Source organism: Sapajus apella, unplaced genomic scaffold (genome assembly GCF_009761245.1).
Source record: "Sapajus apella isolate SASKATOON/1434 unplaced genomic scaffold, GSC_monkey_1.0 scaffold77, whole genome shotgun sequence".
Taxonomy (NCBI): domain Eukaryota; kingdom Metazoa; phylum Chordata; class Mammalia; order Primates; family Cebidae; genus Sapajus; species Sapajus apella.
The window spans coordinates 2,498,564-2,520,677 of record NW_022437017.1 but is presented as its reverse complement, the minus strand read 5'-3'; the positions used below and the strand labels follow the sequence as shown (position 1 = coordinate 2,520,677).

At 43.4% G+C, this 22,114-nt stretch overlaps 1 protein-coding gene across 1 annotated transcript; it reads right to left on the bottom strand.

The window, feature by feature from the left end:
• Nucleotides 1-9,869: 9,869 nt before the first annotated feature.
• LOC116532882 (olfactory receptor 7D4-like) lies at nt 9,870-10,808 on the bottom strand. The gene has a single exon (XM_032252482.1). It carries the CDS (start codon nt 10,806-10,808, stop codon nt 9,870-9,872), a length of 939 nt encoding a protein of 312 aa, XP_032108373.1.
• Between the last annotated feature and the right edge of the window lie 11,306 nt (nt 10,809-22,114).

Here is a 22,114-nt window from a genome sequence, read left to right as displayed (position 1 = left end):
GGCTGAGGCAGAAGAATTGCTTGAACCCAGGAGGTGGAGATTGCAAAGAGCTGAAATCATGTCACTGTCACTGCACTGCAGCCTGGGTGACTAAGCGAGTCTCAAAATATATACATATATAAAATAAATTATTGTTAACTCTACTTACCCTACCGTGCTATCAAATATTAGAACTTATTCCTTCTATCTCACTGTATGTTGGTGTCCGTTAACCAAACTCTCTTCACCCCCAATGCCCACTCACACACCCTTCTCAGCCGCTGGTAACCACCACTCTTTTCTCTAACGCCATGAGATTCACATATTAGCTCTTACACATGAGTGAGAATGGGCAATATTTATCTTCCTGTGCCTGGCTTATTTCACTTTCCACTCGTGGCTGCAGATGACAGGGTGTGATGCATTTTTGATGAATTACATTCCATTCTGTATACATATTACATTTTCTTTATAAAAACTGAAAATATAGCAAATTTTTTAAAAATTAGTCTCTGAATGTGAAGTTACAGGAATACTATTACCATGTTATTCATTTTTATTTTCCTTTTTATGTGTGCACGAGAGTGAAATAGGAGAAAAAAATTATAGGTGTATAAATATATGCTGCCTAAATGTACAATAAAAATTATTGTGGGGCCGGGCGCGGTGGCTCACGCCTGTAATCCCAGCATTTTGGGAGGCCGAGGCGGGTGGATCACGAGGTCAAGAGATCGAGACCATCCTGGTCAACACGGTGAAACCCCGTATCTACTAAAAATACAAAAAATTAGCTGGGCATGGTGGCGCGTGCCTGTAATCCCAGCTACCCAGGAGGCTGAGGCAGGAGAATTGCCTGAACCCAGGAGGCGGAGGTTGCGGTGAGCCGAGATGGCGCCATTGCACTCCAGCCTGGGTAACAAGAGCAAAACTCCGTCTCAAAAGAAAAAAAAATTATTGTGGTAAAAATTCTGGCATAATGTTTCTTTTTTCTTTTTTTTTCTTTCTTTTTTTTTTTTTTTTTTTTGAGACAGTCTCTGTCTGTAGCCCAGGCTGGAGTGCAAAGGCACCATCTTGGCTCACTGCAACCTCTGCCTCCCAGGTTCAAGTGATTCTCCTTCCTCAACCTCTGGAGTAGCTGGCATTACAGGCATGCACCACCATGCCCAGATAATTTTTGTATTTCTAGTAGAGACAGGGGTTTCACTATGTTGTCCAGGCTGGTCTCAAATTCCTGACCTCAAGGAATCTGCCTGCTTCCCAAAGTGCTGGGATTACAGGTGTGAGATACCACACCTGTAAATTTCTACAGTGCTGAACGACAATGCATTTTAAGAAGAGATTTGAATGATTCATGTTGCCTGGTGTTACATTAAACTTTTTTGTAACTTACCCATTGGAGCTTGATCCCTTCAGAAACGTCAACACCTGAACTATTTCTGGTGCTTTTAAAATTCCTCAACCCACACAGGTCAAGTAAATTTTGGTAATAAGACCCAGGCCTCAGTATTTGTGAGGTCTCCAGGCAATATCAATAAAAACCAAATGTGAGGACCATTGATAGACATCATCACACATAAGCTGCCTAAAGTGATTTCCTGGATACGATTTGGAAAGAAATTACACAAGAACTGTAAAAAGGGAGGTAAATACGAAGTACTATGAGTCCTCACTTAACATCCTCCTTAGAAAATTAGAAACAGAAAAAAAAAAGAATGAAGGAGAGAAAGAAAGAGGAAGAGGAAGAGAGAACAGGGGTGTTGCTTTATTGCCCGGGCTAGAATGCAGTCTAAAAATGGGTATGCCTATAATTGTGTTTAATAATAGAGACATGAAAAAAAATGAGGGAAGAAAATAACTAACAAGCAACCAACCAATATTTCATTTAAACCTGAAAACAACAAATCTCCCCTGCAGCTTCTGATTTCCACTCTATTATCAAGGGATCATCTTGCGGGTCTAAAATGTATCATCATTGTTTTTCTTTGTGTTGACAGCTTGGGGAATGCCCTTCCCATTAAAGCATTTTGCTGACATTGTCCAAGATATTATGCATATTTCAAGTTCCAAAGTTTCAGTAATGCATGGCACAATGATGTTTCGATGACCAGACGACATATGCAATGGTGGTTCCATAAGATTATAAGGGAGCTGAAAAATGCCTGTTTCCTAGCGATGTCATAGCCTTGTGACATCATAATGTTAGCAGTGGCTGCTGCCATCAGGCCGGCTGCAGCAGAGAGGGGCAGCTGGGGCTGCACACTCCAGGGAGCCAGAGGGAGCCAAGCCCTTTCTGAGCTGGGGAGGGAGCTCCCCAGGTGCAACCACCCAATCCTTGGATGCAAACCCAGGCCTCCGGCTCCACAGAGCAGGCAGGTGCCAGTGCTCTCCTGGGTGGGGCTACAGCTGCCCAAACTGGCTGTGGTTCCAAGCCTCCCTGTGCTCTTGGAGGCAGGATCTGCTGCTCTCCTGGGTGCAGCTGTAGCCGCCTGACCCTTGGCTGCAGACCTGGGACTTTCACTCCGTGGGGCAGGCAATAGCCAGGGACAAGCTGGCATGGCCGGAACTCCCAGGATGTAGCTGCCACTGCCTTTCCAGGCAGAGGACCCAGGCATCTCTGCAGCCTGCACCCTTGGGGAGCCTGGGAAGGATCCCCCAGTCCCTGCAGGCTTGGGGGTATCTGCTCCCTCTGTCTGTCCTCTCTCCCTTCCCAGTGCCCCTCCAATCTCAGACAGGGGTTGGGACCAGCCCTGGGGCCATGAATGGCAGTGGGAGGCAGAATCCTGGGTAGAGGGGGGCAGGTCCCAAGTAAGGCCCCACCTTCAGGTCATGAAGGGCCTGAAGGCTAGAGACCAGGATGCCAGTCCCATGGACTAGAGTGGGAACTTGTGGTGCCTTCTCTGGCCCACCCATGGCTGCCCATGGACCAGTCGGCATGCACTTTCTCCCCTCTGAGGTCCTTAAAAGCCCCAGGCTCAGTTAGAGCTGGGCAGAGAATGGAAAGATGACAAAACGCCCTGGTAGCAAGGAGGAGCCACCCTCTCCGGGGCCTCCTCTCAGCTGAGAGCCGAACACTCCACCAGACGACCTGCCTACAGAGAGGAGCTATCCACTGTGGGTCACCTTTGAGTGGTTGTAACACTCCATAAAGCTCCTCTTCATCTGGTTCACCCTCCACTTTCTGTCTACCTCATTCTTCCTGGACACACAAGAATTCAGGCAAAGGCACCACTAGCCACAGAGCTTTCCAGACAGAATAATGAAACCCTAAAGATGCCATAATAATAACACAATGTATTCCCCACGTGTTTGTGATGAAGCTTGTGTAAACAAACCTGCTGCACTGCCAGTTACATAATACTGTGACACATATAACAATAGACAGTACATAATGCTTGATAATGATCATAAATGGCCATGTTACTGATTTATGTATTTACTATACTATACTTTTAATCATTATTTTTAAGTGTTGTCCTTCTATTTTTATATTTTAAAAAATTAATTGGATGGGGGGCAAGGGGAGGGATAGCATTAGGAGAAATACCTAATGTAGATGATGGGTTGATGGGTGCAGCGAACCACCATGGCATGTGTATACCTATGCAACAAACCTGCATGTTCTATACATGTATCCCAGAACTTAAAGTATTAAAAAAAAAAAAGTTTCTGTTAAAAAAAAAAAATTAACTGGAAAACAGCCTCAGGCAGGTCCTTCAGGAGATATTTTGGAAGAAGGCATTGATATGATAGGGGCTGACAGCTCCATGAGTGTCATTGCCCCTAAAGACCTTCCAGTGGACAAGATGTGGACATGGGAGACAGTTGTATTCATGATCCTGACCCTAGCCTAACATGTGTTGTGTCTTCATTTTTGGTACTTTTTTTTTTTTTTGTAGAGGGGTTCTTGCTATGTGGACCAGGCTGGTCTCCAACTCCTGGCCACAAGTGATTCTCTTGCCTGGGTCCCCAAAAGTACTGGGACTACAGGCATGAACCACAGCACCTGGCTCCTCTGTGTCACAGTTTTTAACAAGAGAAAAATTTTAACTAAAAAAATTTAATAGAAAAAAGTTATAGAATAAAGATAGAAAGTATTTTTGTAACAACTGTACAAACTGTGTTTTAAGCTAAGTGTTATCACATAGCAGTCAAAAAGCTTTTTTTAAAGTGAAAGTGTTACAGTAAGCAAGGTTAATTGATTCTTGAAGACAGAAATATGTTTTTAATAAATTTAGTGTCGCCTAAGTGTACAGTGTTTCTAAAGTCTTATACTAGTGCACAGTAATGTCCTAGGCCTTCACATTCACTCACTACTCACCCACTGACTCACCCACATCAACTTCCAGTCCTGCAAGCTCCATTCATGTTAAGGAACTTATTAGGTAGACCTTCTTTTATCTTTTAGACTGTGCCTTTAAACTATATTTTATCTGAACTTTTTTATGTTTAGATACACAAATACCATTGTGCTGTAATTGCCTACAGTATTCAGTACATGCTGTGCAGGTTTGTAGCCTGGGGGCACTAGGTCACAGCGTACAACCTAGGTGTGTAGTAGGCCCTCCCATCAAGTTAGTCCTGATTCCTCTTTCAATATCATTACCTTCTCTATGATCTTACATGTTTTGAGTACTATAAAGGAAAGTCTTTGTAGCAATCGGACTCAGCTATTCTCTTCCAAATTAAACATATGTAAGCCACCAAGACAGTGAGCTTTGGTCGCCTTGCAGTCCAAAGTCCTTTGCAGAATGTCATGTTACTGATTTAAACTAGCAAGACGTTGGGTAATTCCATTGCCAAAACAGTGGATCACTTGGTAGAAATTTGTTATGAAGCATGAAAAGTCATTGATTGTGTCAAAGAAAAATTACATCACACAAGGTCAAGCTTGCAAAGAAGACTTCATTCAAGACAATTGCAGTAAGGGTCAAGACTACCACATTAGGGAAAAGAGATTGAACTCAACTCCACTGAAACAAAAATGAGAGGATTCGGCCAGGTGCGGTGTCTCGCACCTGTAATCCCAACACTTTGGGAGGCTGAGGTGGGCAGATCATCTGAGGTCAGGAATTCAAGACCAGCCTGGCCAACATGGTGAAACCCCTTCTCTACTAAAAATAAAACTTAGCCAGGTGTGATGGCACATGCCTGTAGCCCCAGCTACTTGGGAGGCTGAGGCAGGAGAATTGCTTGAACCCAGGAGGCGGAGATTGCAGTGAGCTGAGGTGGCACCACTGCACTCCAGCCTGGGTAACAGAGTAAGACTCTGTCTCAAAAAAATAAAAGAAAGAGAGAGAGAGGATTTTCAAATGCTGGAGTGAGCTAATGGAAAAGCCCAGAAAGATGTTAGGGAAGAGATTTGTCCAATGTGATTTGGCCATCTGTGTTCAATAATTGTCACTTACATAAGGCTCCTACCCTCCCAAAGAAGATGAAAGATAAGGATGTTGTTTTATTGATAATTACATTTCAAAGGGTTGGCACCCAGGTCCTTGAGAAAGACATTCCTGGGTTATAAAACTGGGATGTGGCAGGATGTGATGGCTCACACGTGTAATCCCAGCACTTTGGGAGGCCAAAGTGGGATGATCACTTGAGCCAAGTAGTTCAAGACCAGCCTGGGCAAAATATCAAGACTCCTACCTCTACCAGAGAAAAAAAATAGGCATGGTGGCCTATATGCCTGTCATCCCAGCTGCTTGGGAGTCTGAGGCAAGAGGATCACTTGAGCCAAGGAGTTCGAGGCTGCAGTGAGTTATGATCACATCACTGTACTCCAGCCCAGATGACAGAGTAAGACACAGTCTCATTTAAAAAAAAAAAAAAGCATGAGACTCAAAAATGATTTATCTACCTTTCAAGAGAGCAGATAAATAATGTCCAGTCACCAAGTTTTCTAAAGTAAATGCTCTAAAACTAAGGTCCAGGGTCTATAGTCAGGAAGAAACCAAGCTAATGTTTTGTAAAGCTGAGGAAAACATTAAGGCCATGTTAGTGTCAATTAAAAATCAGAATTTTCCAAACTGTTGTTCCAACTCTTGGATATTTAAGCATAGCACTGTTAACTGTCACAGTAAAACAGAGGTGGTGTTGTTGTTGTCATTGTTGTTGTTGTTTTGAGATGAAGTCTCACTCTGTTGCCCAGACTGGAGTGCAGTGGTACAACCTCCCCTCATGGCAACCCCTGCACCCTGAGTTCAAAAGATTTTCCTGCCTCGGCCTCTTGAGTACCCTGAGTTCAAAAGATTTTCCTGCCTCAGCCTCTTGAGTAGCTGGAACTACAGGTGTACGCCACCCACCACGCCCAACTAACTTTGTATTTTTAGTAGAGGTAGGGTTTCACCATATTGACCAGGCTAGTCTTGAACTTCTGACTTCAAGTGATCTCCCTGCCAAAGTGCTGGGATTACAGGCGTGAGCCACCACACCCAGCCTAAAACAGAGGTTTTAAGTTGTTTTTTTACTAGTATCTTGAGTTCCAAACTCAAATGGCAGCATTAAAAGTTACAGGCAAAGCAGGCTCTCAGGCAGCAAGTCTAAAACGGTAAACAGGATCCATGACCCACAGGAATTTGTGGTGAGCAGACATCAAGAGTATTGTTTGACTTACATATCCAAAAATATCATGATCAAGTGAGCAAATGTCAAATGTCAGCTACCACCATTGAAAATCATGATTCTTGGCCGGGCGCAGTGGCTCACGCCTGTAATCCTAGCACTTTGGGAGGCCGAGGTGGGTGGATCACCTGAGGTCAGGAGTTCAAGACCAGCCTGGCCATCATGGTGAAACCCCATCTTTAAAAAAAAAAAAAAAAAAGAGAGAGAGAGAGAGAGAAAATCATGATTCTTCTACCAGTTTTGTTGTTTTTTAATGACCATTGCACATTTAATCTTTAAATATGTACATTAAACATCACATTTGGGATTTATCTTAAAACTTCATTTTTGTGTATTGTTTCATAATACATATTTATATTTTAAGTGTTTTTCTATTGTAAAATGATATGACTTTCTTAAGGACCACGTGGTGTTTCTTCCACCAGTTTTCATACTCAAGCCTGTTTTCCAATTTAGAGCATAGAAATTGAAGAGGTGAGACCAGGAGCAGTGACTCACACCTATAATCTCAGCACTTTGGGAGGCCAAGTTGGGCAGATCATGAGGTCGGGAGTTCAAGACCAGCATGGCCAATATGGTCTGTACTAAAAAATACAAAAATTAGCTGGGCATGGTGTCGTTTGCCTGTAATCCCAGCTACTCAGGAGGTTGAGGCAGGAGAATTGCTTGAACTGGGACCTGGCAAGCCGATGTTGCAGTGAGCCAAGATTATGCCACTGCACTCTAGCCTGGGCTACAAAGCCGAGACTCTGTCTCAAAAAAAAATTGAAGAGGTATTGGGCTCCTCTTTGGATGTCAATATATGGCCATATTCCTCAAGGACATCACAAGGTGGCAAGTCAATTACATCAGACACCTTCCAGCCCAGGGTAGGCAACAATCCATCTTTACTGAGATGACTAGTTATGTACTTATGTTGGCCTTTCCTGCCTACCATCACTTGGCAAACAGCGTCATCCAAACACACATATTATTTGATTTCTTGTTGGGACATCCCTGCATAATCTCGCCTTACACCAAAGTACTCATTTTATGGTGGAGGAGATACACAAATGAACACTTAGGGCTGGGCACGGTGGCTCACACCTGTAATCCCAGCACTTCGGGAGGCTGAAGTGGGCAGATCACAAGATCAGGAGTTCAAGACTAGCCTGACCAACATGGTGAAATCCCATCTCTATGAAAAATACAAAAATTAGCCGGGCATGGTGGCATGTGCCTGTAATTCCAGCTACTCAGGAAGCTGAGGCAGAAGAATCACTTGAACCCAGGAGGCAGAGGTGAGCCAGGATCACACCAGTGCACTCCAGCCTGGGTGGCAGAGTGAGACACCAACACATACACACAAAAAAATGAACATTTAGGAAGAGATCCAGTAGTCCTAATGCATGTTGCAGCATCTCAAGCTGCTTGGCATTACATACCTAGACTCTGGCAACTGTGTGCTTCAATTCTTGCTCTCCTGAATCATAAGCCAGTGCTCGCTCCTGGCACCATATTTGAAGATGTGTCTACATTCAGCCAGATGCTATTACTGTCTAAACTCCTCTTTTGGGCCTCTGTGAATTTCCTGCAAAATTAGACAACCAGAAAAAATATAGCATGATCAGACCTAAAATTCTGGGCAGATAGTTTGTCTGTTTCTAGTGATATACTTTCAAAGCATTTTTTTTTTTTTTTTTTTTTTTGGCAGGGTCTAGCTTCTCAGAGTTCAAAGGAAACAAATAAACAAAATTTTAAAAAAGAAAAAAAAAAAAGGCAGGGTCTCTTTCTGTGTCCCAGGCTAGATGCTGTGGCATGATCACAGCTCACTACAGGCTCAAACACTTGGGCTCAAGCGATCCTCCTGCCTCAGCCCCCCAGGTGGCTGGGACTACAGGCAAACACTGCAATACTTGGCTACTTTTTTTTTGTAAAGAAAGGATCTCCCTATTTTCCTTATTTTAGTGGCTGTCAAAGCTGATTTTAGAAATGTACTAAACAAACATATGGAGAAATGTTCAACCTCACTAATAAGGAAATAAATTATCCATCAGTCTATTTTAAGTTTGGACATATAACTTGATCTGATACATTCTAAGATTGCAGATTTAACTCTATGAGGCAAGAATTTATTTTCACTGCTGTATCTCAGGCACCTAGAAAAGTCTGGCATGCTATAAGGTCCAATAAATGCCATCAAAGGATCATTAAGGAAGGTTTTTTTAAAAAAAGTGTCAGATGAATGAACTTGATAAGAGCTAGCGATGGTTAATGGTAAAATGAACTTTTTTTGTTGTTTTAAGATGGAGCCTCGCTCTGTCGCCCAGGCTGGAGGACAGTGGTGGGGTCTCAGGTCACTGCAAACTTCGTCTCCTCAGTTCAAGATATTCTCTTGCCTCAGCCTCCCAAGTAACTGGGATTACAGGCGACTGCCACCACACCAACTAATTTTTGTATTTTTGGTAGAGACGGGGTTTCACCATGTTGGCCTGGCTGTTCTTGACCTCCTGACCTCATGATCCACTCCTCAGCCTCCCAAAGTGCTGGGATTATAGGTGTGAGTCACCATGCCTGGCCAAAATGAACTATTTCATAACTTTAATCCAACAATGTCTGAGTTGAGTATCTGAACTTGTTGTATTATCCCTCAGGAATCGATACAAACACATTTACAAACACCAAGCTGAGGTGCAGTCATGGAAAATGTAAAAGGAGGAGATGAAAGGGTAGAACTGAAGGATCACAGAGAAGTCTCTTTGTATAAGGCTCATACAAAGTACTTACAGTACTCACAAGGTAGTTTTGACCAAAGACAGAGAAACAGAGTGGGTGATGCACCAAATGCCATGAGATTAAGAGGCAGATTTTTTTTTTTTAAGACATCTCACTATCTTTGTTGCCCAGGCTGGTCTTGAACTTCTGGTCTCAAGTGATCTTCCTGATTCAGCCTCCCAAAGCACTGGGATTACAGGTGTGAGCCACTGCATCTGGCCTACAGGCAGAATTTCTTTAGTTGCTGTAGTTTGGGGACAGGGTCAGGCTTTATTGCCCAGGCTGGAGTACAGTGGCATGATCTCGGCTGACTGCAGCCTCAGCCTCCTGGGCTCAAGGGATCCTCCCACCTCAGCCTCCTGAGTAGCTGGGACCACAGGTGCACACCACCATGCCTGGATAATTTTAATATTTTTCTGTAGAGACAGGTCTTGCTATGTTGCCCAGGCTGGTCCAGAATTTCTTCATCTCACTACTGCTACCTCTGCTGACTCAAAAGCCCAGGACCAAGGTTCCCATCATTGAGCATAGCGTGTTTTCCCAAGCAGTCTCTCTAGGGTCCTCTTGAAGTCCCTGTTCCGCAAGCAATAGATGAAGGGGTTCAGCATGGGGGTGACCACAGTGTACATGGCCGAGGCCACCATGCCCCGCCAGGAAGAGGACGATGCATTAGAGCTAAGATATACACCAAGGCCTGTCCCATAGAATAAAGAAACCACAGACAGATGAGATCCACAGGTAGAAAAGGCTTTATGTTTCCCATCTGTGGATGGGATTCTCAGGATGGAGGAGACAATTTGGGTGTAAGAGAAAAGGATCCCTGAGAAGGGCACACAGCCCAGAAGGCCAGTCACCATGTAGAGCAGGATGTAATTGACGTGTGTGTCTGAACAGGCAAGCGTGAGAACCTGAGCAAGCTCACAGTAAAAGTGCTGAATAACCCAACTGGTGCAGAAGGATAGCCGCAGCATCAACAGACTCTGGATCAGGGAGTATGACAAGCTGAGGAGCCAGGACACGAGAACCAGCAGGCCGCAGAGGTGGGGGTTCATGATAGCAGGGTAGGACAGGGGATGACAGATAGCCACATACCGGTCATAGGCCATCACAGTAAGGAGAAATGTGTCCATGCCTCCAAAAACCATGAAAAAATACATCTGGGCAATGCAGCCTGCATAGCTGATGGTATTGCTCTGCACCTGGATGTTCACCAGAATCTTCGGGACTGTGGTGGAGGTGAAACAGATGTCAGCCAAGGACAGGCTGGAGAGGAAGAAGTACATGGGAGTATGGAGGTGGGAGTCACAGCTGACAGCCAGGATGATGAGCAGGTTCCCCAGCACCGTGACCAGGTACATGGACAGGAACAGTGCAAAGAGCATTAGCTGATCCTCCGGGTCTTGGGAAAATCCAAGGAGTAAAAATTCTGAAACACTTGTTTGATTTCCCAGGTCCATGTTGCTGACACATCAGCTAGACAGTTAAGAAAGGAAAGAAACATGAAATAGATGCTGAACAGCCTCCAAAATCTCTCTGCTTTTTTATTTCTTGAGGTGATTAATTGGATACAAGAGCTTTAAAATTGCAAAACTTAGGAATCCTACGTTCTGTCATTTGTTATTGGCAACATTTCATGATGTTGAGACTAACCCCTGTTCATTGGCCTCTCAGAGGCTCACCCATTCCATTTTTCTCTGGTTTAGAATCATCAAATCTACAAGATGATCTCAACTTTAGACCTCAGAGATAAAATAGTCCGCACCTGCTCTAACACACATAAGGCCCAGTGAATCTTAGACAAGGGTCATCTTCCTTGGTCTAAGGCACAACTAAGACTGAGGAAGGTCAGACAACTATGTCTGAGCAGTGAGAAAATATGAAAGCAGAGATAATAGCTAAACAAAATATGGCAAGATGACTGGATTTAGGTTTAAAAGGAAGGAAAGAAGGTGGGGAGGGAAGGAGAGGGGAAGGAAGGGAGGGAGGGAGGGAGGGAGGGAGGAAGGAAGGAAGGAAGAAAGAAAGGAAGGAAAAAAAGTGTCTCTGGAGTGATTTTAAAAATGGCTATATCAGCTGCGCACGGTAGCTCAGGCCTGTAATCCCAGCACTTTGGGAGGCCGAGGCAGGTGGATCATGAGGTCAGGAGATTGAGACCATCCTGGCCAACATGGTGAAACCCCATCTCTACTAAAATAGGAAGGAGGGAAGGAAGGAGGGAGGGAGGGAGGGAGGGAAGGAGTTAGGTTTTCACCAAATGATAAACCACGTTAAACTAATACATAGCGTATCAGAGACCATCCACATCCTGCAGAAACAGATGCTTTCTGTACATTTACCACACGACAAAATGCCCTTCATCTGTGAAATTAAGGGGTTGGATACCATAAAATAAGGCACTACAAAGGTCACAAACAGAACTTTGAGTAATATCCTCTAGGGTTCTCATTAAACGCTAACAGAAGAAAGAAATTGTACCAAGATGCTTCCATATGAGCCTGAAGGGATGAAGGTCAGAAATGGCACTCACATAAAGATGACGCTTAGAATGTTACTGGGAAAAATGGGGGAAATTACCCACTGCTCACTCACCCGATATTCTTACCCCTCCAAGTCCTGAGTTTCCAAGATACAGAGGCAGAGGAATGTCAGTTCTGTAATCATGGACAAGGAATCCAATAAAAGCACAAAATGATTTTCTGTAATTTTTTCCTTGTTATAAGTATGTTTGCAAATCTGCTCTTCCATAATGCCCCAAACGATGAGGAAGAAAAGCCACCATTAGCTGTCATCAGTCAGTCTTCTTAGATATGAAAGACCAAAGCAGACAGTGTCTCTGGAGTGATATTTAAAATGGTTACATCAGTCGGGCACCGTGGCTCATGCCTGCAATCCCAGCACTTTGGGAGGCTGAGGCAGGCGGATCACGGGGTTAGGATATCGAGACCATCCTGGTCAACATGGTGAAACCCCATTTCTACTAAAATACAAAATATTAGCCAGGTGTGGTGGTGGGCGCCTGCAGTCCCAGCTACTGGGAAGGCTGAGGCAGGAGAATCGCTTGAACCCAAGAGGTGGAAATTGCGGTGGGCCAAGATCACACCACTGCACTCCAGCCTGGTGACAGAGCAAGATTCCATCTCAAAAAAAAAAAAAAAAAAAAAAAAAAGAAGGCTACATCATAAACAAATTGTTTATGGATAAATATTGGTTTTACAATCCTTTAGGGACAGGCAGTTTGCAACCAGCTCAGGTAGCTTTGATCAGCTGGAAAAAAAAAATACTCTAAACAAATAGGACTCATCTTCAAAGTATGGAATTTTAAAAATAAAAATAGAATAAAAGAAACAAAAGATTCAATCAAGAGAAGGGCAAAGAAATAAAAATAAAATAAAATAAAATAAACAAAGTATGGAGTTTTGTAAAAGATCCCCTTTTCACTTTTAATAAATGTAGCTTGCATCGTTGCATTCTGATTCATTTTTATTGAGTAGAATAGGAAAGAGTAGGTGGAATTTGACCAAGACTTTGACTATTCCCCGGAATGTACTGTGCATGTTAATGTCATTGACAGCATTGGAAAAGGGGAGAACAATTACATTTCCTGCTAGATCTATTGCAGGGACTTCCTTCCTGGCATTCAGATTCACTTTCAATTCTCCATATGGCCACCTGTCTGGCATTTCCAAAATGAACCCTACCTTGCTCTACCTTAGAACCAGGGTTTCAAAATTAGAGACCAGAAAAATACAATCATTTACACGTAACCATTCTTTTTCTCTATGTACATAATAAATATGTCTTAATCTGTTTCTAGTTTCTAGTGTTGGTGCACAATTTTTATTTTTTTTTATTTTTGAGACAGAGTCTCGCCCTGTCACTCAAGCTGGAGTGCAGTGGCACAATCTCAGCTCACTGCAACATCTGCCTCCCAAGGTCAAGCAATTCTCTTGCCTCAGCCTCCTGAATAGCTGGGATTACAGGTGCACACCACCATGCCCAGCTAGTTTTTCTATTTTTAGCAGACACGGGGTTTCACCATGTTGGCCAGGCTGGTCTTGAACCCCCGACTTCAGGTGATCTGCCAGCCTCAGCCTCCCAAAGTGCTGGGATTACAGGCATGAGCCACAGCACCCAACCTGATGCACAATTCTTGTTGAGCCATGCTGGGAAGTACAGAATAATTGAACTAGGTTGTTTGTCAGTCACTGAAAAAGTGCTAAGTCCCATTCTGCAAGAAAAACTTCTTCCGGCCAGGCTAAGTGCTAGCTGTTGAGGATACAAACATTAACAATGTGGTCTTTTTCTTTCTCATGGTTCTACTTTCCAGAAGATGGATTCAGAAACAGATCATTGTAACACAGTGAATTAATTGCTAAAATAAAACTATTTGCATGCTGGGCATGGTGGCTCACACCTGTAATCCCAGCACTTTGGGAGGCTGAGGCGGGTGGATCACAAGGTCAGGAGTTCAAGATCAGCCTGCCTAACATGGTGAAACCCCATCTCTACTAAAAATACAAAAATTAGCTGGGCATGATGGCAGGTGCCTATAATCTCAGCTACTTGGGAGGCTGAGGCAGGAGAATTGCTTGAACTGGGACCAAAAAAAAAAAAAAAAAAGATTTGCAGAGTAAAGTACAGAGAGAGGCTTAAATCAAGCTTGGAGTAATACGTTCACAGAAGGACTCCTGGAGGAAGGAATACCTGGGCAAGGAATTACCCAGGTGAAGGGTTGCACAGGGGCATTTCTGGAAGAGATATAAGCAGGGGAATAAGCCTAGAAGCAAGAAGCAGCACGGGCCAGAGCACTTTGCTGCTGTTTAAGCCCTAAGTGCTAGAAAAGAACAACGAGGATGATGTTGGAGAGGTGGGGAGGGATGACATCTCTAAGAACTTTGAAAAGTGTGATCCATAAAGGATGGGGATGCGAAGGAACAGCAATCAAAGGAGTCATGTGATAGGAATTGCAATTTTCCCTGGGGCCTGGAAGGAAAGACGGATTTAGAACAGGCAAAACTAAGGACAAAGGAACAGGGTTGGGGATTCCTCATATCATTAGAGTTGAGGGGAACAACTCAAGAATATTTTTACAGAAGAAAAACAAAGGCAGGCCAGGTGTGATGGCTCACACCGTCAATCCCAGCACTTTGGGAGGCTGAGGCCAGTGGATCACCTGAGGTCAGGAATTCGAGACTAGCCTAACAAGGGGAAACTCCATCTCTACTAAAAATACAGCAATTAGCCAGGTGGGGCGGCAGGTGCTTGTAGTCCCAGCTACTCGGGAAGCTGAGGCAGGAGAATTGCTTGAACTCAGGAGGCGGAGGTTGCAGTAAGCCGAGATCACGCCACTGCCCTCCAGCCTGGGTGACGGAACAAGATTTCATAAAAATAAACAAAATTAAAAAATAAAATAAAAAAAGGCCAGGAAAGATAAAGGAATGAGATCAATGTCTTGCTAATAGTCTCATCTTAAAGATGAGACTTGACATTCAAGTGAAATGAAAGGAATTATGGAAAAGAATCCTGCAGGTTTCAATGCTTCGCTCATGTTCCCAGAGGATACAATGTCAAGAGGAGACTAGATGCTGGGTTTGCCCAAGTCGCTCACTTTCTCTCTCTCACCCACCCTACCCTAGTTGTTATACACTATGGCCTTCGATTCCAGGGAGCACAGACGCTTGTCTCTTGAAGGTGTCTACTTAGAACCATGGATAAGAATAAAGAAAGAGGGAGAGGTATAAGTCTTTCTGGAGAAGCAGGAGATGTTTCCAAGCAAGTGAGGGCCACAGAGAAGAATTCAGAGAGGCTTGGTCTAGGCTGAGGGCCTATGAAGTTCTCGGTTCAAGTAGTAGGTGAAAAGAACTAGACGTGACCAGGACTTCACTGCAAGGCACCTACAAGTCTATCCGTACCTTGGGTCATCCATTTGTGCAATGCAGATTGGTCCCTGTAAGATCACACAGAGTGATCTTGCAGATTGGTCCCTATAAGTCCATACAGCAGTGCTGTGATATCAAAAAGTTCCCCATAAGGCCAACAAATAGCAGCCCTTCTTATAATCTCCATCAGTCATCCATCCAAGTAATATACAGAATATACAGGCAATATACATCCATCTGTAATATACAGGCAAAGTTAAGGCTCACTATGCAATGGCAACTTTAAATAGTCTAACCATTCTCCCTTCTAAGAAATTAGCCTCAAGGGCTCCTTCTCCATGGATCATAGAGTTTCTTCTGCCCTGCTATTAGCAAGTCAATGCCCTTTCCCCTCAATCATCTCTCTTCCCTGTTTCCCTCAGCACTTACTGGGCTATGCAGGCTTGGCAATGTGGACCCACCACAGGAGTCACCTCCCCTGAATCTTGTTGTCTTGTGGAAATCAGTTATGAAGACAGAAGCTCTGCCCCCGACCCAAAAGAGCAGAGAGACAGAGCCCATCATGTGGTACGGAGCCTAGATGATTTCTCCTGGAGAAAGTGTGAGTGTCTTGGACTTTGTGCCTGGGGGCCTGGGTGACAGTACGTAGATGACTTGCATGTTGGACCCTGGGGGGTCTATCCTCTCTGAAGCTTGTTAGACAAATTGGTCAATGGCGTATTCATTCCCTGATCAGTTTGGTTCCTCAAGGGCAGGGACTACACAGGAAGGGGTCTCTGAATTGCCAGTTCCTTATCCCTGGGAGACCATTAATGGGACCAGCTGTGATTCCCCTCTTCTGTACATCTCCTTTGGGAGGAATCACTCTAGTCTACTTTGAATCACCTTTTGGTGACAACTGTCAGCATTTTTATTTATTTATTTATTTATTCCAAGATGGAGTCTTGCTCTGTCACCCAGGCTGGAGTGCAGTGGTGAAATCTCAGCTCACTGCAACCTCCACCCACCTCCCGGGTTCAAGCGATTCTCCCGCCTCAGCCTCCCAAGTGGATGGGATTACAGGCGCCTGCCACCACATCCGGCTAATTTTTGTGTTTTTAGTAGAGACAAGGTTTCACCATGCTGGCTGTCTGGTCTTGAACTCCTGACCTCAAGTGATCCGCCCACCTCAGCCTCCCAAAGTGCCAGAATTACAGTCGTGAGCCACCGCGTGTGACCAGGATTTTCTGACTTGAAGTTTCCTAATCAGGCAGATAGGTGGGTAGCAAAGGATCCCAGGATTCCCAAGGGTAGTGGTTCTCAAAAGGGAGCCCACAGCAGGATGACCTTGAGGACTTGTTTAAACACAGATTGCTGGATCTACTTCCAAGTTTCTGTCTCAGTAGGTCTGAGTCACAATTTGCATTTTAGATGCATTCTAGATGCGATGCTCCCTAGGGCAATCTTCTTGGGAACCAGTGTCCTGGGGCAGTGTTTCACAAATTTAGATTTACCAAAGGTATCAAGAGGGGATCTTGTTAACAGATAGCTTCCCACCCTATCCCAGACTTACTTTGTCAAGATCTCCAAAGGAAGACCTAAGAATCTACTTTTTTAAAAAAATTACTATAGTTTTTTGTTTTTGTTTTGAGACAGGGTCTCACTCTGTCACTCAGGCTGGAGTGCAGTGACATGATAACAGCTCACTGCAGCTTCAACCTCCTGGGCTCAAGCAATCCTCCCACAACAGCCTCCTGAGTAGCTGGGACTACAGGAGTGGACCGCCACACCTAGCTAATTTATAATTTTTTTTTTAGAGACAGGATTTCACCATGCTGCCCTGGGGGCTCTTGTTAATATACAGCTTCCCACTCTATCCCAGGCTTACCTTGTCAATATCTCCAAGGGAGGACCTAATAATCTACTTAAAAACAAAAACAGTTTTATTTATTAAAGTTTTTATTTAAAATAAATAAAGTTTTTATTATTTTTTTTTTCTTTTTGAGACAAGTTCTCACTCTGTTGTCCAGGTTGGAGTGCAGTGGCGCAATCTCAGCTCATTGCAGCCTCAATCTCCCTGCCTTAAGTTATCCACTCACCTCAGCCTTCCAAGTAGCTGGGAGTACAGGCTGCACCCCCACGCCCTGTTAATTTTTTTATTATTTGTACAGACAGGGCATCACTGTTGCCCAGGCTGATCTAGAATTTGCAGCCTCACGTAATTCTTCCATGTCAGCCTCCCAAAGTGCTGGAATTACAGGCATGAGCCATCACACTTAGACTATTAATATTTTTATTGTGATAAAATACGTCTAACAAAATTTACCATTTTAAGCGTAAGACTCAACAGCACATTGCCAGGCATGGTGGCTCATGCCTGTAATCCCGGCACTTTGGGAGAAGGAAGTAAGCAGATCACCTGAGGTTGGGAGTTCGAGATCAGACTAGCCAACATGGAGAAATGCCATCTCTACTAAAAAAAACACAAAAATCAGCCAGGTCTCGTGGTGTGCACCTGTAATCCCAGCTACTAGGGAGGCTGAGGCAGGAGAATCACTTGAAGCTGGGAGGTGGAGGTTGTGGTGAGCCAAGATCATGCCACTGCACTCCAGCCTGGGCAACAGAGTGAGACTTCATCTCAAAAAAAAAAAAAAAAAAAAAAAAGAGAGAGAGAGAGAGACTCAGTGGCACTATGTACATTCACAATGGTGTGCACCATTAGCACTATCCATCTCCCATTCTTTTTCATTATTTCCGAACAAAAACTTTATAGGCATGAAATAATACCTCCTCTGCTTCCAGGCCCTGGCAACCTCGATTGCACTTTCTGTGTCTATGAATTCCCTGTTCATGTTTCCTCATATAAATGGAATCATACAATATTTGTCATTTTGTGTCTGGTTTATTTCACTTAGCATAATGTTTTCAAGGTTCAATCATGTTGCTTTTATTTATTTACTTTCAATAGCAATGCAGGTCTTACTATGTTGCCCAGGTTGGTCTCAAACTCCTGGCCTCAAGCAATCATCCCACCTTGGCCCCCCAAAGTGCTGGGATTACAAGTGTGAGCTATCATGCCCAGCTCCGTATTGCTTTTGAGATCAAATGCAAAAACTCGTTACTGAGGCCAATGTTAAGGAGCTTTTTCCCTATATATATTTTGGAGAAAGTTTGTGGCTTCAGGTCCTTTTTTTTTTTTTTTTTTTTTTTTTTTTTTTCCCGAGACGGAGCTTTGCTCATTACCCAGGCTGGAGTGCAATGACATGATCTCAGCTCACCACAGCCTCTGCCTCCTTGTTCAAATAATTCTCCTGCCTCAGCCTCCTGATTAGCTGGGACTACGGGCACGCACCACCATGCCCAGCTAATTTTTGTATTTTTAGTAGAGACAGGGTTTCACCATGTTGACCAGAATGGTCTTGATCTCTTGACCCTGTGATCCACCCACCTCGGCCTCCCAAAGTGCTGGGATTATAGGATTGAGCAGGTCTTACATTTAAATTTTTAATGCACTTTCAATTGATTTTTGTATGTGGTACAAGAGTCAAATTTCTTTTTCTTTTTTCCTTTTTTCTTTTTTTTTTTGCAAATGGATATCCAGTTTTCATGCCACCATTTACTGAAAAGACTGTCCTTTCCCCATTGGGTATTCTTAGTGTCTTTGTTGAAAAATAGTTGACTCACATATATGGACTTATTTCTGGGCTCTCTATTCTGTTCCATTGGTCTATGTGCCTGCTATTATGGCACTAACATACTGTTTTGATTGAGTAATTTTGTAATATAGCATGAAATCATGAAATGTGAAGCCTCCACCTTTGTTCATCTTTTTAAAATTTTTTAATCAACAAATAGTAATTGTATATATTTAAGGGGTACTATGTGTTTTGATATATATATACATTATGGAATGATTAAATGAAGCTAATAACATACCCATCACCTCACATACTAGACAGGATCAGAAAGATAAATACCATATGATCAGGAGCTAAGCTATGAGTACACAAAGGCATAAGAATGATACAATGGACTCTGAGGACTCGGGGCGGAAGGGTGGGAGGGAGGTGAGGGATGAAAGACTACACACTGGGTACAGTGTACACTGCTCAGGTTATGGGTGCACCAAAATCTCAGAAATTACCACTAAAGAACTTATTTATGTAACCAAACACCACGTGTTCCTCAAAAAGCTATTGAAATAATAGTAACACATGATCTCACTGATATGTGGAATCAAAAAAGTCAAACTCTTGGCAGCAGAGAGTAGCATGGTGGATACCACAGGCTGGAGGATGGGGCAGGGAAATGAGAAGATGTTGGTCAAACGGTGCAAAAATTCAGTTAGATAGGAAGAAAATATCTGGAGCTTGATTGTACTATATGATGACTATAGTTAATAATTTGCCACTTAAAAATTCCTTAGCTGTGGTGGCTCACATCATGTCTATAATCCCAGCACTTTGGGAGGCTGAGGTAAAAGAATCACTTGAGTCTAGGAGTTTCAGCCTGGACAACATAGCAAGACCCCATCTCTACAAAAAGTAAAAAATTAAAAAAGAAAGTAAAAAATTAGTCAGTTATGGTTGTGTGTGCCTGTAATGCCAGCCACTCAGGAGGATTACTTAAACCCAGAAGTTCCAGGCTGCAGTGAGCTATGATCACAACACTGCACTTCAGCCTGGGCAACAAGTGAGACCCTGTCTCAACATTAGTAACAATAATAATTCAAAGAAGTTAAAAGAGAAAATATTGGCAGAAGAGTGAATATACATGCCTTCTATTTTACAGTAAGAAAGTACAGAAACGGCCGGGCGCGGTGGCTCAAGCCTGTAATCCCAGCACTGTGGGAGGCCGAGGCGGGTGGATCACGAGGTCAAGAGATCGAGACCATCCTGGTCAACACGGTGAAACCCCGTCTCTACTAAAAATACAAAACATTAGCTGGGCATGGTGGCGCGTGCCTGTAATCCCAGCTACTCAGGAGGCTGAGGCAGGAGAATTGCCTGAACCCAGGAGGCGGAGGTTGCGGTGAGCCGAGATCGCGCCATTCCACCCCAGCCTGGGTAAAAAGAGCGAAACCCCCTCTCCAAAAAAAAAAAAAAAAAAAAAGAAAGTACAGAAACATTCCCCAGACATAATATCCACTTACATAATACATTCAGGCAATGATGATACAACCATCTCACATAAAGTTGGTTCAAACAGTAATTTTCAAATACTCACCATAATCCCATCAACCATTGTATTTCCATATCCTCCCAATCTAACTGTAGCCCCTGTTAGGACTCCATTACCAGGTCTTGGAACCAGAGTATGTGAGGCTCCCATGTCAAGAGTCCCAGAAATGTCTTTTCTCTACCTCCTGACCATTTTATCACTTATGTGAATATGGTCTTGTGTGACCAGCCAGAGGTTAGGCAAAGGGACCCCAGTACCTCTTGTCAGCCCTTATCTGGGTTAGACAGCCCCAGATGTCAATGTGGATAACAATGGCATCTATGTCAACGTTTTCTTGTGAAGAGTAAATGCATTATAGCCATAAAGTGCTTCAAATAGTGTCTGACACAGCATAATCTCTCAATAAACTGTTCTGATTGCTCAAACTCTCAATATTTATACACTTCTAACAATATATCAAATATGGCCAGGTGTGGTGGACACTCCAGCTGGGGCAACAAAGCAGGATTCTGTCTCAAATAATAACAATAAAATAATAAAAACTTAGGATAGTGGAAGAAGTGTTTCTGATCCCACATAAATATAATCCCTCTGTCCACCCCAGCCATGCTAGTGTCACTTCCTATATGCATTTCTGGTGGTACTGACTGGCTTTAATTTTATTTTTGAGATGAAGTCTTGCTCTTGTCACCTAAGCTGGAGTCCAATGGTGTGATCTCGGATCGCTACGACCTCCGCCTCCCAGGTTCAAGCAATTCTTCTGGTTCAGCCTCCCGAGTATCTGGGATTACAGGAATGCATCACCATGCCCGGCTTATTTTTGTATTTATTAGTAGACACAGGGTTTCACCATCTTGGCCAGGCTGGTCTTGAACTCCTGACCTCGTGATCCATCCACCTTGGCCTTCCAAAGTGCTGGGATTACAGGCATAAGCCACCATGCCTGGCTGAGTGGCTTTAATTTACAGCCAATGTTGATAATTTATCTGCCCAAGACTAAACACAGACTGGTTCTTATCCCTTATTTTTTAACACCTTTCAGATTTTTACATTATTAGCCAAAAATTTTATGATTGAAGAAGATAACAGAAACACAACTAATTGAGAAGCTTCTGTGGGTATTTTGAGCCTCTTAGAGTGGGGTGCTAGGTTTAGAAGTCTGATTGTATTTCATAAGACTTAGTGTGTATATGAATTTGAAGATAGAGCTGAACAGAGCACTGTGTCCTATATACACTAGTAGAATACCTACATAACTACTCATTCACTTTACAAATGTTTGTGTCATTATGAAGTGTCAGTCACCATAAAAGAAAGGAAGAAATGCAGGACTAGTTATAAATTTGAGTTGGAAGTACAGAGAAGATAAGGGTGTCATTTATAAGGGTGGAACAGGTATGATAAGGATGGCTTGCTAAAGCAAAGTTCTATTTGCAGCAATGTTATTTTTAAGATGATTACTAGCTATGCAAATAGATGTTTGGAGCTCAGAGGAGGAGTCTGAGCCAGGGATTTGAATTTGGGAGTTGTTGGCCCATCTGTGTACCAGTCAGCTATTGCTCCAAAGTGCTGCATAACAAATGATCACAAAAACCCCAGAGGCAAAACATCAAGTATTTATTTAGCTCACAGATCTGGAAGTTGATCTGCATTGGGCTTCACTGAGCCATTTAGCTACTCTTGTGTCTGTAGTTGTGCCAGAAGTGCTAAAGTGAGCAAACCCA